The sequence below is a fragment of the Aulonocara sp. 'chitande type north' Nkhata Bay genome, linkage group LG17, assembly GCF_057382095.1.
Source record: "Aulonocara sp. 'chitande type north' Nkhata Bay isolate Kocher_YH1m ecotype deep benthic linkage group LG17, A_spYH_male_GT1.1, whole genome shotgun sequence".
Taxonomy (NCBI): Eukaryota; Metazoa; Chordata; class Actinopteri; order Cichliformes; family Cichlidae; genus Aulonocara; species Aulonocara sp. 'chitande type north' Nkhata Bay.
Window position 1 is genome coordinate 14,141,183 of NC_141360.1, and position 15,164 is coordinate 14,156,346.

The 15,164-nt window shown below is 42.7% G+C and overlaps 1 protein-coding gene across 1 annotated transcript in view; it reads left to right on the forward strand.

Annotated features, from left to right (window-relative positions):
• Positions 1-15,164, forward strand: part of exoc2 (exocyst complex component 2) — a 50,573-nt gene that overhangs the window by 22,791 nt on the left and 12,618 nt on the right. Inside the window, exons 7-14 of the mRNA XM_086269247.1 lie at positions 2,693-2,773; positions 3,753-3,898; positions 5,723-5,804; positions 5,903-6,005; positions 9,261-9,379; positions 13,415-13,528; positions 13,833-13,957; positions 15,054-15,122. Coding sequence (XP_086125373.1) covers positions 2,693-2,773; positions 3,753-3,898; positions 5,723-5,804; positions 5,903-6,005; positions 9,261-9,379; positions 13,415-13,528; positions 13,833-13,957; positions 15,054-15,122 — 839 coding nt within the window. The remainder of the gene's footprint in view (positions 1-2,692; positions 2,774-3,752; positions 3,899-5,722; positions 5,805-5,902; positions 6,006-9,260; positions 9,380-13,414; positions 13,529-13,832; positions 13,958-15,053; positions 15,123-15,164) is intronic.

Consider the following 15,164-nt stretch of genomic DNA (forward strand, 5'->3'; position numbering starts at 1 on the left):
CTCCAGAACCTTTTTGTTATGAAGCAGCTGTGCTGCACACTGCACCACCGTGCTGCACTAGCATATTGCAAGAGTGCATGTTCACTGCACAAAGGAGCTTAAGAAAAAGCTCACCAACACATAACAAGACCGAGCACCGACAGAAATCTAATGTAAATAAAATGTATATAAATAGATTAAACATGTTTTTAATTTCCATTCGGTAATACTAATTTGTGAAGTCACAACCAAATAAAGTGTCAGTCAGATGCTGTTTAAAAAAACAGATTCATGTTTGCACTTTTGAAACAAAGGCCTTTGAACACCAGCCCTGGGTAGACATAGGATTAGGTTAATAGGGTATCAGACACAAAGTCATGCTTAACTTTGTCAAGTGTGCTAGTTACCAAGTACAAAGGTAGAAATCTTACGTTCTGTAAAGGGAAATTTTCAGTGCCTCTGAAAAAGGCTTTAGCAGCTTCAAAGGTAAATATCTTCCTCACTTAATGAGGAATAAAGATTTTCTGTTTCTTGTCAGAGGGTCAGAAATGACCAGAAATTGCATGGATTCCTGTAACATAAGCTAACAGTCTAATTGCTTTTACTATACTTGGTGATCAAGCTTACTGCCAGATATACTCAGCCCTGCCAGTCCTGATGTTGGAGGCCACTTGAGTTGGAATGCTGCAAATGTACATTTTTAAGCAGCTCTAAACCCTTGTAAATTTGTATGTTTCAAATTCCTTGACATGTATGAGCTCTGTTTTATAGTTAAGGTAGTGTTTTGTGTTGGTGTTATTTTTATGCTGCTGAAGAAACCCTGTTCACTTGTACATGTTTGTTTGTTTTTTGGGGTTTTTTTCTATACCACCAAATTTCTGTGGATTACAAAGTATTTTGTTTATGTTTAGAAAGGAATTGTTTAGCATTTTTAAAAAAACAAACAACAAAAGAAACCCACTGCTTGTGAACCAGCACACACATGGATGGGGTTTGGCTGTAGTGAACATTTGGTCATGGAGCCTCGGTGACAAATGTGACCAAGCCATCAGCCAGATGCACACAGTCAGCCAGTTTGTCTGCGTGCTTCTGGGACGCAGACAAACTGGCTGATTGACTGACTGACAGTCTGTCAGGGACTGGGGTTGTTGCCACTAAAATGTTGAAATTTGTGGTTTTTCATTGTTGTGTGAAAAGGAAGTCTCCCATTGACGCAGGAAGCGGAATAGCTACCGTGTTCCAAAAATGCACGATTCCCAGGGCCTATTCCCCGAGTCCCCATCCCCTGCTGGAGTCAAAACATTGCCGACTTTAGAAACCAGGGACACTGTATTTTTATTCTTATTCTTTTTTTGCCTCGACGGTTCCAGGAAGTTAAGCAGGAGCTGCAGCTCTTCCTCAGGTCCTGGCTCGTGTGTTATCCGGACCCTGACCTAATGTTTAGGTTAGCTGTGACGTCATGAGATCTTCAGTGTGCGACACATGCAGAGGACACGCAAACTGGCAGTAGGGCAAGGAGGAGTGTGGAGACGTGAAGCAGCCTTGAGTGTATGCGTGTGTCTTCTTTTGTGTTTAGTCCTATTAATTCAGCCATCTCCCGTATACACTCCCACGTCTCTGAGCTTTTGACCAAACCGGCATCTGGCCTCATTTTCTGCTGCTCAAGAGCAAGAGGCCAGTGACGTCCATACTGATTAGGCAATGGCATGTTTGAACTGGGTGTTTTTAGGAATACCTCGGTCTCTGCCTTGAGGCTTCTGTCTGTCAGAACGGACCCATATATTTATTTTCAGAACGCTCCCCCTTCACTTTGCCTCCCGCTCCCTCTGCTGTCAAGCTCTGCTAACAGCCAGCATCAGAACAACAGAGGGAGGACAGAAATGAAGAGAAGGAAATGGAGAGGTGTACTGTCCTTTTTTGCCATCCGTTTCTATCTTGTCTTCATTCTTTAGGTGTCTGCTTGTCGCCTATTTGAGTTGCTTCACAAGTGCGTATTAGAAAGTCTTCTAAACCCTCTCCAACTCCCTTCTACTCTGTCAATAAACCCACACTGCAGCTCTCACCACCCAGCTGCCCACTTCTTTATTTATATACTGGGGTAGCCCCGCTGCCTTCTCTCCCTATTTTTTTTTCTCCTTTTCTCCCCTCGTTCCTTTAAAAAAAAAAAAAAAAAATTCCCTCTCCCGCGTAAAGCTCTTCTTGCTAAGTGATTGATACAAACCATCAGAGAGTTCCTGCTCCCCACCACGCTCCCAGTACAGTCATTTTTAGTATACAGACCTCAAGCTCTGCTCTTCCCAAAATTGGAAACATTTTAAGATTCACATTACCTCCAGGTCAAAGGGCTCCAAATGTCCCAAGACCACCACACTTTGTTGTTGATGGCTTTGGTTAGGTGAATTGATCCAATACAGTTGTTCGCTGGGACAAGGTCAGGTCCTTGTTGCGTGGGAACAACCATGGGGGTGTGTGGCTTCAGTAACAGCATCTGTGGGTGGAGAACCAAGGCAGTTATCTGCCATCTACCACGGGGGTAGGGCATGTTTATTTGTTTTACCTTTGGTTCCTGAAATTGAAAATGTTCCCGGGGATTGGTTACTCTGCAGCGTTGGGAACGTAAAACCAGTCTTACATTTCTCACCCCTCTATGCTTTAAGTTATGATTTTTAAATTTTGTGAAATAAGCTAATAGTGATTTATTTATTTATTGCAGCTATCCACCAGAAGCTGGAATCTGATGGCACAGAGAAAGTGGAGGGATCAATGACTCAGCGGCTAGAAAACATCCTCAACAGTAAGTGTTCAATCAGTGTGCAGACGAAAACCCCACAAGATGCTTTTTCAGGGGGTGTTTTAATTTAGAAATCTTAATAATACAATAAAAGTTCCAGAATTTGACAACATCTCAGTGACACGGGGCTTTGGTAATACTGCCCAGGAATAACCTACATTAAAAAAGAGAATGAGTATGCGACGAGCCAGCGCAGTGCTGTCGATCACCCACCTTCAGCATCCAGAAGTTGTTGCTGACTCTGATGCACTGTGCCGTCAGACCAAACACGTCTACATTGTTTCACCGTTGCAGATTGTTCTGTTTTTAGCGTGCAGATCCTGCGTGTGCGTGCACGTGTGTCCGCCATTTCATGTCACACGTGATAATGGGACTGCTCTAATGGAGGGTCAAGAAGCTGGTCCTTTCCCCTTTTCTAGTATAAATAAACCTCGTAGCCGGACATAGCTTTCATCCCAGACTTGAGGGCCCATGGCCCAGTGGGTCCAGTCTATCGTTCACCCCCAAAAACCAAGAGATTCAAACTACCGTAGGCGCCAGTCAGACTATCACGAAATAGTCTTGTGAAATGTCACAGCTAAGATTGGTGAGGGAAAAATGTTAGATGTTCCCCTGTTTGGTCTCGTGCTGTTTTTCCTTCAGGGATTTTGTTTTGCGGGTGGAGTTTTGTTTTGATTAGAAGAACTCGGGTTTTTTTTCTATTTGACGGCACATCCAAGGCCACCCACGAAGTAAGTCAGCTGTGCAAAGGTCCCACCAAGCAGCCTGACTAAGAGATAGCCGTCACTTTCTCCTTAGCAGCTCAGTCTCTGCTCCTGCTCCTCTCTCTGTGTCAAATAACATCCAGAGCGGGAAGAAAACCAGAGACCAGCAATAAGAGGGAAATGTGGTATCAGCATTTATTTATATAGGATCCTAGTTTCTCATTTTCTCCAGCCTCCTTCACTCTCTCTCACTCTTTCTCACTTCGTCTTTCTTGTAGGAGCGAGCAATACTGCCGATACTCTCTTCCAGGAGGTCTTGGGCCGGAAAGACAAAGCTGACTCCACACGCAATGCACTCAACGTCCTGCAGCGTTTCAAGTTTCTCTTCAACCTGCCACTCAATATTGAACGGAATATTCAGAAGGTACTTAACCCTGTTTTCAGGTGTTAATGGGCACATTTTAACCTAAACCGCAATCATTTCCTAAACCAAGTACTCTTTAGTTCTTAAACCTAACTAGTGAGAAAGAAAAGGTAAAAAGCCTGTGTGGACAATGTGAAACAGCAAAACAAGTGCAAACAATACACAGCTCTAAACAGGACGTGAACCATCCTCTGGATGATAACCCACCTTTACTCAGTTTGTCTGCCCTCAGCACCAACTTTTGTTTTTTGTTCAGTTATGGATTAGATGAACATCTGTTTTGTATTGTGCACCTGAAAACTTTGGCCAATGTTTAGGACTGGTTATTTGTTATACCATTCATTTAATCCTGTTTCAGTTAATGTAACTATCAAAACGTAACAGTCTTGTGACCTATTATTGTTTAGTTGGTGGAAAAATAAAAACTAATGCCCCCCATGAGATGCGCTACCTCATTTCACTTCACTTAAGCTATTTCCTCAGATGCAGCCCTCATCGGCTGAGCTGGATGTGGAAACACAAGCGCCTGACTTAATGTATGCCATAGCAACATCATCACCACAAACTCTTCTAAAACCCTACAGCGTAACCTAACGTGCACCTCTCTAGAAATGTTACTACACGTTGGGTCCAGGCAGTGCACAGCTATTGGGATTAGCCTGTTCACCAACATCAATTCTTCCTGTGCATTTCCATCTGCATTTTTTTTTCGTATATCAGTGAGAGAAGCACAATCACCATCTCAATTTAAAAAACTCAATATTAACAAAATGTGGGGGCTAACAAATGTTAGCATATTCCTCGAGGGAGATTGCTGAAACTATCAGAATATATGTGAGGAGATGTACACAAGCACAGGCGTGAATGCTGCCAATGACACAGTGCACTCACATGGGTTACATCATAGGCACACTATGAGGATTCGTCGGGCCGTAGTTGAATCATACATTAAATGATCTTAAAGCTGCCAGCTGTCAGCACATCTGGAGATAGAGAAGGTGAATATCAGGAGAAGTCGCAGGAAGCCAGTGGGCTGAAGATTTTTCTCTCTTAGCCTCTAATCAGGCAGTTCCTATTTCTAAAACAAACAGAGTACTTGGCACAGTGATGCAGTGGTTAGAATTGTCACCTCACAGCACTCACACTCTGTGGAGTTTCCATGTTCTTCCTGTGCCTGGATTTGGATTGGATTTGGTGTGGATGTGACAAGAATAAAGCAGGGAATAGCATAAAGTGCTGTAATAATGTGTGAGTAAATGCTGCTTGTAGAATAAAGAGCTTTGAATGATTAGTAAGAGTAGAAACGGTGCTTCATTTTCACTAGTAAGTGTGGGACTACAGCACACTGCGCCCTGCTGTTTTCTAAATGAAAGAAAGGACAGTTTGGGACATTGTCCTGGTTTGGTTCTCTCGAAAAGTTTGAGTTGAGTTTCTGTGGAAATGTCTGTAGTAGGCAGCACATAAGCATATAAATATGTAGAGCAAAACAATGGCTCTTCAACCGTTGAAGCCACATAATGGCACAAAGTACACAATTTTTTTCCCTCTACTTCCTGATTTCCATTTTTTTGTATAAGCAAAGGTTTTAATTAAAGCAGTTTTGATCTTTACAAATGTTTATTATTATTATTATTATTATTATTATTATTATTGGGGTGTATAGGTGTCCAAATCTGATTTATAAACTCTCCACAGGCTTTAACATGCAGCTTAAATGATTGTCAACCAGAGGGTGGAGCTAGAGAGGCTTAAATGCAAAGTGTGTCTCATGATTGATGAGTTAAAAAACTGTACATTATGAAATGAACTATTTTTTCTTTCCAGGGAGATTACGATGTTGTGATCAATGACTATGAGAAAGCAAAGTCTCTCTTTGGCAATACTGAGGTCCCTGTTTTCCAAAAAGGTAAACTGCTTTAACTTCAACAATTGCATGAAGATCATGGCTTTTTCTAAACTGATTGTTATGGTGATTACCAATGTTTTGACTCTACTTTTCTGCAGTGTACGCTGAGGTTGAGACGAGGATTGGAGCTCTACGGAGTCTCTTGTTGGAGAAACTGCTGCAAACTCCGTCTACGCTTCACGACCAAAAAAGATACATCAGGTCTCTTTACAATTCTATGACCCTGTTCAAGTTTGGATATTTTTCTTTACACGTCTACTCTGTCAGCATCCAGCAGAAAGTCATGACAAGTCCCTCCACTCCCTTTGGTTTCTTTGATGTCTGCTTGTGTCATCGTTTACCAGAACTTCAACCTCCTCCCCCCTCCCTCTTTCTTTTTTTTCCCCTCTCACTTTCCTCAGTTCACCAGTCATATTTCTGTTGTCTGGCTCTCTTATTTCTGCTTCTATTTTTCTCTCCCCCTGTCTTTCTTTTCCTTCTTTTTTTCCACTTCATCCATCTGTCCATTCATACTTGTGGTCTCTGCCTATTTATTATTGTGAAGACCAACCTGTCAGGATCACAGAGACCAGCTCTCAACCACATGGCAAATGGCAACATCTTTCATCCTGGTACATTAGGCACAGCTCTGAACGCCCACTCAGCTCCTGTTTACTCTTCGTGTGTGTGTGTGTGTGTGTGTGTGTGTGTGTGTGTGTGTGTGTGTGTGTGTGTGTGTGTGCGCACGCGCGCTTGTTTTGTTCTTGTTCCTCAAACTTTTGAAAGATACACTGTAATGAGAAACAAATGAACGGCTGGTTTTTAGAGTGACAGCTTTCGGGGTGAATCATCTGATGTCTTAACTTGAAAGAGCCTAGCTATTCAAACCCCCCTTTGTTTTAATAGAGGATGATAAGAACACATGTTGGTCAGTCAGTCAGTCTCTCAGAATAAAATTGTAGTCCACACACACACACACACACATATATGTGTATATGTATGTGTGTATATATATATATATATATATATATATATATATATATATATATATATATACATACATACATACATACAGTGGGGCAAAAAAGTATTTAGTCAGCCACCGATTGTGCAAGTTCCCCCACCTAAAATGATGACAGAGGTCAGTAATTTGCACCAGAGGTACACTTCAACTGTGAGAGACAGAATGTGAAAAAAAAATCCATGAATTCACATGGTAGGATTTGTAAAGAATTTATTCGTAAATCAGGGTGGAAAATAAGTATTTGGTCACCTCAAACAAGGAAAATCTCTGGCTCTCACAGACCTGTAACGTCTTCTGTAAGAAGCTTTTCTGTCCCCCACTCGTTACCTGTATGAATGGCACCTGTTTGAACTCATCATCTGTATAAAAGACACCTGTCCACAGCCTCAAACAGTCAGACTCCAAACTCCGCCATGGCCAAGACCAAAGAGCTTTCGAAGGACACCAGGAAAAGTATTGTAGACCTGCACCAGACTGGGAAGAGTGAATCTACAATAGGCAAGCAGCTTGGTGTGAAAAAAATCAACTGTGGGAGCAATCATCAGAAAATGGAAGACATACAAGACCACTGATAATCTCCCTCGATCTGGGGCTCCACGCAAGATCTCATCCCGTGGGGTCAAAATGATCAGAACCACACGGGGGGACCTGGTGAATGACCTGCAGAGAGCTGGGACCAAAGTAACAAAGGTCACCATCAGTAACACACTACAACGGCAGGGAATCAAATCCCGCAGTGCCAGACGTGTTCCGCTGCTGAAGCCAGTGCATGTCCAGGCCCGTCTGAAGTTTGCCAGAGAGCACATGGATGATACAGCAGAGGATTGGGAGAATGTCATGTGGTCAGATGAAACCAAAGTAGAACTTTTTGGTATAAACTCAACTCGTCGTGTTTGGAGGAAGAAGAATACTGAGTTGCATCCCAAGAACACCATACCTACTGTGAAGCATGGGGGTGGAAACATCATGCTATGGGGCTGTTTTTCTGCCAAGGGGACAGGACGACTGATCCGTGTTAAGGACAGAATGAATGGGGCCATGTATCGTGAGATTTTGAGCCAAAACCTCCTTCCATCAGTGAGAACTTTGAAGATGGAACGAGGCTGGGTCTTCCAAAATGACAATGATCCAAAACACACTGCCCGGGCAACAAAGGAGTGGCTCCGTAAGAAGCATTTGAAAGTCCTGGAGTGGCCTAGCCAGTCTCCAGACCTCAACCCCATAGAAAATCTGTGGCGGGAGTTGAAAGTCCGTGTTGCTCGGCGACAGCCCCAAAACATCACTGCTCTCGAGAAGATCTGCATGGAGGAATGGGCCAAAATACCAGCTACTGTGTGTGCAAACCTGGTAAAGACCTATAGTAAACGTTTGACCTCTGTTATTGCCAACAAAGGTTATGTTACAAAGTATCGAGTTGTATTTTTGTTATTGACCAAATACTTATTTTCCACCCTGATTTACGAATAAATTCTTTACAAATCCTACCATGTGGATTCATGGATTTTTTTTTTCACATTCTGTCTCTCACAGTTGAAGTGTACCTCTGGTGCAAATTACTGACCTCTGTCATCATTTTAGGTGGGGGAACTTGCACAATTGGTGGCTGACTAAATACTTTTTTGCCCCACTGTGTGTGTCTCATTTTCATTCCTGGACTCTGGACTGGACCAGAGTTGCTCTGCATGATTCAGAGTTCAAAATGTTCCTCAATTATCTTATACTGAGCCTTTGCCCAGCCTCTCAGGTCATCCTGTCTTTGAAACAAGCTTGTTTTTGCTTCTGATGCGGTGCCCCATGTCAAGAGAAGGTTTGTACATTAGGTGGGCGGGGCTTTGTGTTAACAGCCAGACCTCTACTCTTATTGATGTCACATAGAATCAAGAAATGAAGCATTTAGAGCAGAGGACTGAGCTTTTGTCTCTGAGGGATTACTGAGTGTCATTATCTTGACACTTGGACCGTGTTTAATATGAGCATCCACCATCCAGGAAAATCTAAATTGCATATCATAAAAAAATATTTTTTATAAATGTCATGATGGCGTCATTGTGAATTTTTTTTCATTCTGATAGTCGAGAAGTAAAAAACGGATAATGTGACAGTCATATCTTATGCTTAGTGCTTCAAACAGCGTTTCATTTAAATGCAACTTTCCCTTTCTTCCTGCTTGGTGAGGAGTTTGTGGTGGAATTTATTTTTTTTTAAAGAATTGTGATTTGAATTAGCCGTCCTCTACGCTTTATGCAAAAAGACAAAGTGCAGTAAAACCTAATGGGGATTTTAGGCTGACATTAGTGGGCTGTCCTGCCCCGACTTCAGCCAGAGCTTTTATTGTTTTTGGCCACTCTTTATTGTCTGACCTTTGATTTGTCACCCATTTAAGTGTGGATTTTAATTTTGTTGATCTTTTTGTCCCATCTCATCTTCCATCTCCCTGTCCCACGCTTTCGTAGGTACCTGTCTGACCTACACGCTCCAGGAGATCCAGCATGGCAGTGCATCTACGCTCAGCACAAGTGGATCCTGCAGCTGATGCAGAACTGCAGAGATGAGTTCATCAGTGGCCAGAGAGGTGACTAAAAATGCACATTTGTCTGAGTTGATTCGTTTTGCACATGTAGTGAAAAGCCCCTATTTAGCATTTCCAATCAGGCAGCCGGTGGATGTCGTGAGCTGAGGGAAGAGAGCAGTGTCTCAGTCGTTCCAGAGCTCTGCCTACATTCCCTGCTCCTTCGCCGGCCTCCTTCACCCCAGCCTGTGCTGCTTGCTTGAGGCCTGTGTGTTTATTTTTTCATGAATGTATGAATAAGATGAAAGTGATGGAGCACTGGCTTTGGATTTAGGTTTCAGCGCTTGACATGTTACTGCACACACACAAACCCGCTTTCTCACTCACACACACAGCTTCACAGATGGATTGGAACAATTAACCCCAATTAAGCTGTTCCTCTGTTAAATCAGCCAGCAGAAAAATGTGGATCTGAAACCGTCCACTCAGGAAGACCAGTGATTCGCCAGCATGTGTGCACACTCACACTGAGGCACCCGCACAAATCCATTGTGGGGTGGGTGGCTGCTTCACATAGCACAGCTGGAACATAAACATGTCTAATGCTAAAAGTAACAGTGGTTTCCGGGGCTCAGGCTTGATGGATCTGGGGATTGGTTCGTTCCCCACTTCTCCACATTTAAATTTCATCTTGATGATTATGTCAGGGATGGCCCCTTTTACTTCACACTTACATTCCACTGCAGAGCAACATGTGGTGGAGAGGGAGTCTGAAATCTCATCCAACCCAACTGTGCAGAAAATTGCTAGTTTGCAAAAAACAAAAAAGAGCACAGAAACACACATGCTGGCATGGACATGTATGTTAACTTATTGATAAAGTCCTCATACCTCAAAGCATCACATCAATTGTCAGTGTGTCAGTGTCAATTTTTAAAAACCAGGTTGTAAACAAGCTTCTTAGTGATGTTAGTGAAGTTGGGCCTTTTAATATTGAGGTCTGTAGGATGGCTTGCTTATTGAACCAGCCTCAAGTGGTGATTCCAGGAACTGCATTTTTGGAGCCGAACTTTGAGAGTGATGTCTGTTCTTGAGGTAACATCATTTAAGATACCCGTCTGCCTCTGAGAGGACAGTAGTTACAGTCAGCATGCGACCAAAATGACCTACATTTAACTGTGCAGTCTTCTCATAGATGTGCACAGTTCTGTTGAGAGTTGGTTGAGAGCCTCCTGCAAACCCAACTTTTTGTCCAACCTGCATTCTTTAAATCCGTTTTTACGTTGCCTAGAAAAGACTTGCATGTTTGCTTGTTCCTAGTCCACTGCAAATGGAATCAGTGAAATGACAGGCAGCACTTGTGTGCGATCAGTTAGGGTTTGTATTTTTTGGGGAACAGATTTATATTGAAGATTTTGAAATCCCACTGACACCCAGTGTAACAACCTTTGATAAGGTGGGGGTTCATTTGGTCACAGTATCACCTGCAATCCAGACTGTGGCTGCTGAATGCCTAACACCTTACAAGCCCGGGGATATATTGAGGCTTGGTTAGGGTGCCAGCAAAGCACACGGTCCAAACAAGTGGAAAGCCAAGAGCACCACTACTGTGAAAAAACACTCCGTTGTGTTTAAACAAATTACCCATGCTGTCATTCTTCTGGTGAGCACAGTGTTCACACAGACATGCTGAAAGGTACACGCAATCTTTCCTGTTTTTCTCCCTGCTCTTGTTCTTTGTTACAGCTGTCTCCTGTCTTCTCTGTTGTCACACAGCGCCCCTCTTCCCCTCACATACACCTCTGGCAGATATTCAGCATCTCTGGTCTCCTCTGCTCACTTCTGGCCCAAGTGTGAAACCCGTGCCTCCACCCAGGCAATGCTTCAGCAGCCATCATTATAAAAACCACATCCACTGCATTCCCCCAGCTTCACTCTTCCTCTCCTTCCTTCCCACCCTTACCCTTCCTTCTGTATAGGACCCCCCCCCCCCTCAATGGTACCTCACAGCTACCCACTCTTCTGGTGGCCTCCTCTTCCCTTCATATAGATGCATTCACTAGCTTTTTTTATGCTATTGTCAGCATCACACATGGCAGAGATTATTCCGCTGTAAGCATCAGGCATATTTGCAGTAACTGGTGTCATTTTCTCTTTCAACTGTTGTTCCTAGTCAGGGATATAAGGCCAGAGGTCGTTCTGGTGTAGTCACGATTCCATTAATTACCCTATAAAATGCCTTAAATGTAAAATAAAACCATCCATCTTTGTTAGAAACAAAGGCCTGAAAGCTGAAGTTTTTTTGTGAGGGAGCATAGCAAGTTGCTTCCGTATGTCTAAACACTCCCATCGTGCCCCAGTGTTGCAATCTGACTCTGCCCGATCCAATTAGAAGCTGCAGTATTTTTATTTCTCGAGCGGCACTTCTTCTGCCAATGTCAACACAATTAACAGGAGTTTTTTTCCCTCTGGAAAAATAGGTTTTCAGTGAGTAGTTAGTGGGAATTCACTGTTCAGACACTCTGACGGTGTGTTTGGGATTTTATGCTGCAGAAATGCTGCTGTAAGAGCAATGCCGTGATAATACTGGTTAACGTCTGACAGGTGTTTGCGTGGTCGTATTGACTGATTGATTCATTAGGGAACTTTTTTACTTGTATTCAGAAATTTTGTGATGTACATAAAGCCTGGAATTTCAAAACTTTAAGTCACAGATTATTAATAATAGTGATTTTATTGTAAGTCCCATCTTTACTTTTCCTGACAAGATGTCCCGTTGTCTGTGTGCACATAAAATCTGGGTGAAACACTGGGGCGTTTTTCAAGAGAAGTGTGGTGAAGCTTTTGTATTCTGTAGCGTGGGAATAAGGTTTGTGTCCTCTTAGACAGAAAGCAGGTATGTGTGCGTGTGGTCAAGGTCAGTGACCCCTCTGGAAGAGGAACCCATCCAGCCTGCAGAGAAGCCCCAGACACGATGAGGAAGTGTGTATAGATGACACACATTGTCTCAGTTTATTCAACACGCATACACAGAGGCTTCTATAGTTTCCCCCTGTAAATTTGAGCAAGAAGCAGTGCAGCAGCATAGTAAATCCTTTGAACGTACAGAGCAGCAAAACACATGCAGTCCTCAGAATGCAAGTGCTTGTCCATTCTGAGGATTCGGCGGCCACCTGGGTCAACAGCAGCTCTCATCCCTGTAAAAAGACAGGAAAACTTCAGAGAGACAGAGCCTGTATTGCACCATATGGTGTGTGTGTGTGCGCGCGTGTGTCTGTCTGTGTGTATTTGCGATATAAGAAAGCCTCGTCTGTTTACAGATAGTCTGACTCAAATGAGAATTTCCTTACATTTTCTGGCCTGGATGGGTGTGTTGTGTGCACAGCCACCTCAACCACAATTTTCTCCTCTGCTTGGGGATTTCTCAATTCTTGCTTAAACACTACATTCAACATTGTGACTCACCAGTACGCTTTTCTGTGTATGTGAGTGTGTGAGAGACACATGTTTTGGAAATGTGGCTCATCAGTCTCCATTGATTTAGACAAACTGGTGTGGGCGTAGTGCAGCGTTGCACGAACCTGTCCTTAAAGTTTCATTTTCATTGTAGCAATTTTGATCTTCTTAGCACCGCAGTCTTTCACTTTCATTCCTTTTTGCCACCCCTTGTTCTGTTATCATTAAGTTATCTCACAGATTCAATTTGCTAACGTTGTCTCACATGCAGCGATAGGAGTGTGTGGTTGCAGAACTTTCTCATTCATTACCGCTGCATAGCTCCCTGTTGCCATCTAGAGGAGCTCTTAAGAATCAGATGTGACAGAGCACATTGTGGCCAGCGTAAACCCACTTCACCCCAGCACTCGCAAAGACCACTGCTCTGTTTCCCCACCGTGAAAACAAGGGGACATTCTCTCCGCTGAGATGGATCAGAACACAAATAAAGAAAGTAGGGAGGGATTGTTTTGTGTGAAAGCCCGTTAAGCTTATTGAGGAATGTGGAATTATGAAAATGTGATTATTTAATATGTGGAGTATGTGTTTCTTTTCCCTTCAAGCTCATTTCTCATCCCTCCCCACTTTCGTTATGTCTCTCAGTGGGTGCGGGAGCTCTGGACCCAGAGGGGGATACCCGTCCACCAGCCCTCGGAAGGCTCAGCCACACCACGTCTCTGAAGAGAGGGGGCAGTCTCCGAACGCCACGATCCAGCAGTGAGTAGTGCAGCACTTCACAGATTCGCCCACACACTGAGTTCTAAGGGGGGCTTCCCTGTCTGCGCTAAACTCTGTACACACGTACGTTTGTTTGTTTGTGTGTGTGTGTAACACTTTTGGTCGTGTACAGTGTTTAGGGGAATCTTGCATCACACTGTACGGTAAAGGCACAAATAAAAAAAACAAAGATCTTAAGCTTTATGTGCCAGGAATTAAACCATTCTGATATGTGAATATTGGAACTGCACAGTCATTATGCCAATATCCTCTATCATGTCATCTGTGTGTCCTTTTTTTCTAGATTGGCACTTTGAGACCCCGCAGCAGGTGCAGTTTGTGGAGAAGCTTTCAGATGTTGTGATCGGTCAGCTGCCCAATTTCTGGAAGCTTTGGATCTCCTACGTTAATGGAAGTCTTTTTAGCGAGGTGAATACTCACCAAGTAGACAGAAATCCTGCATACAGCATGTTTTTATAGCAACAGTGGTCACTTTGCCACACAAGATAATCCAGAGATGAACGTGGCCCTGTGGAGCTGTAGCCCAAAAATGTAAATCTTTGTTTGTGGTCATTTCCATTATTTTTGTAAATATAGGGGTGATTGTCATTTGGAGGGTCAAGATTAGAAGTGAGTCAGAATATCTCAAGTCAGAGGGGCAAGGCTGAGATGGTGGTAAAAAGCTTTGTGTAAATAGTGGGAAAGTCACAGCACCACAAACCTCTCCATGGCGTGCTGCATTTTGATTTCACACATCACACAACCAGCTGCTTTATAATGCACAAATTATAATCTTCAAAAGTGTGGTTAAAGTGTAGTGAAAGCAAAAATAAAATTGTGTTTTTGTTGAAATTGTGTGGAAAGGAGTGCCATCAAGGGACCGTGCCCTGTCGAAAATCTTTAACCAGTAGATCGATACGCGTGCTAACACCACATTATGGACAACATCTGCAAAAGAATGAAAGGGACATTAGTTTTGTCACATAATCAATACAACAATTGAAATAAATGACAATAAAAACTGGTATAATAAATAAATTGCTATAAATTTAGCTCAATAGTTCAGCTTTGTTTCACTCATATTCATTGAGGATTATCTCATGAAATTCCTTTGGTGAGTTAGGTATTTAATTTGGGATTAAGAGAAGGGGAATGATTTTCCATGAGTCAACTCAGGTTAATGAGCTTCTACTGATAGGCCAAAACGAATGGTGTTCTTAGTAATACACAAATGTCTCCGTGAACAAGAATATTTCCCATGAAAACTTTAGGCTAGGCTAATAAAAGCTTTTTTTAGAAACTCAGTTTTTTCGAAATCCTCTGCAGGTTTACATTCCATATCTGTGTTTTTCAGGGTTTCCATTTAAGAGAAATTATTTGATTATTCTCAAGAAAAGTTGAATGAATGTCATTTGCATTATCATAGTTTGCTCTAATGCAGGCACAGAAAGCAACATAAAATCTATTTTCCGTCAGTAATCTGGACTTCTCAGAGGTGACTAAGTATTTGTGTCTTCCCCTACAGACTGGAGAGAAATCTGGGCAAGTGGAAAAATCCAAGAAGAATGCCAGACAGAGACAGAATGACTTTAAAGTATGAGGATTTCTAACTCCAGTTTACTCTAATGTTAATTTG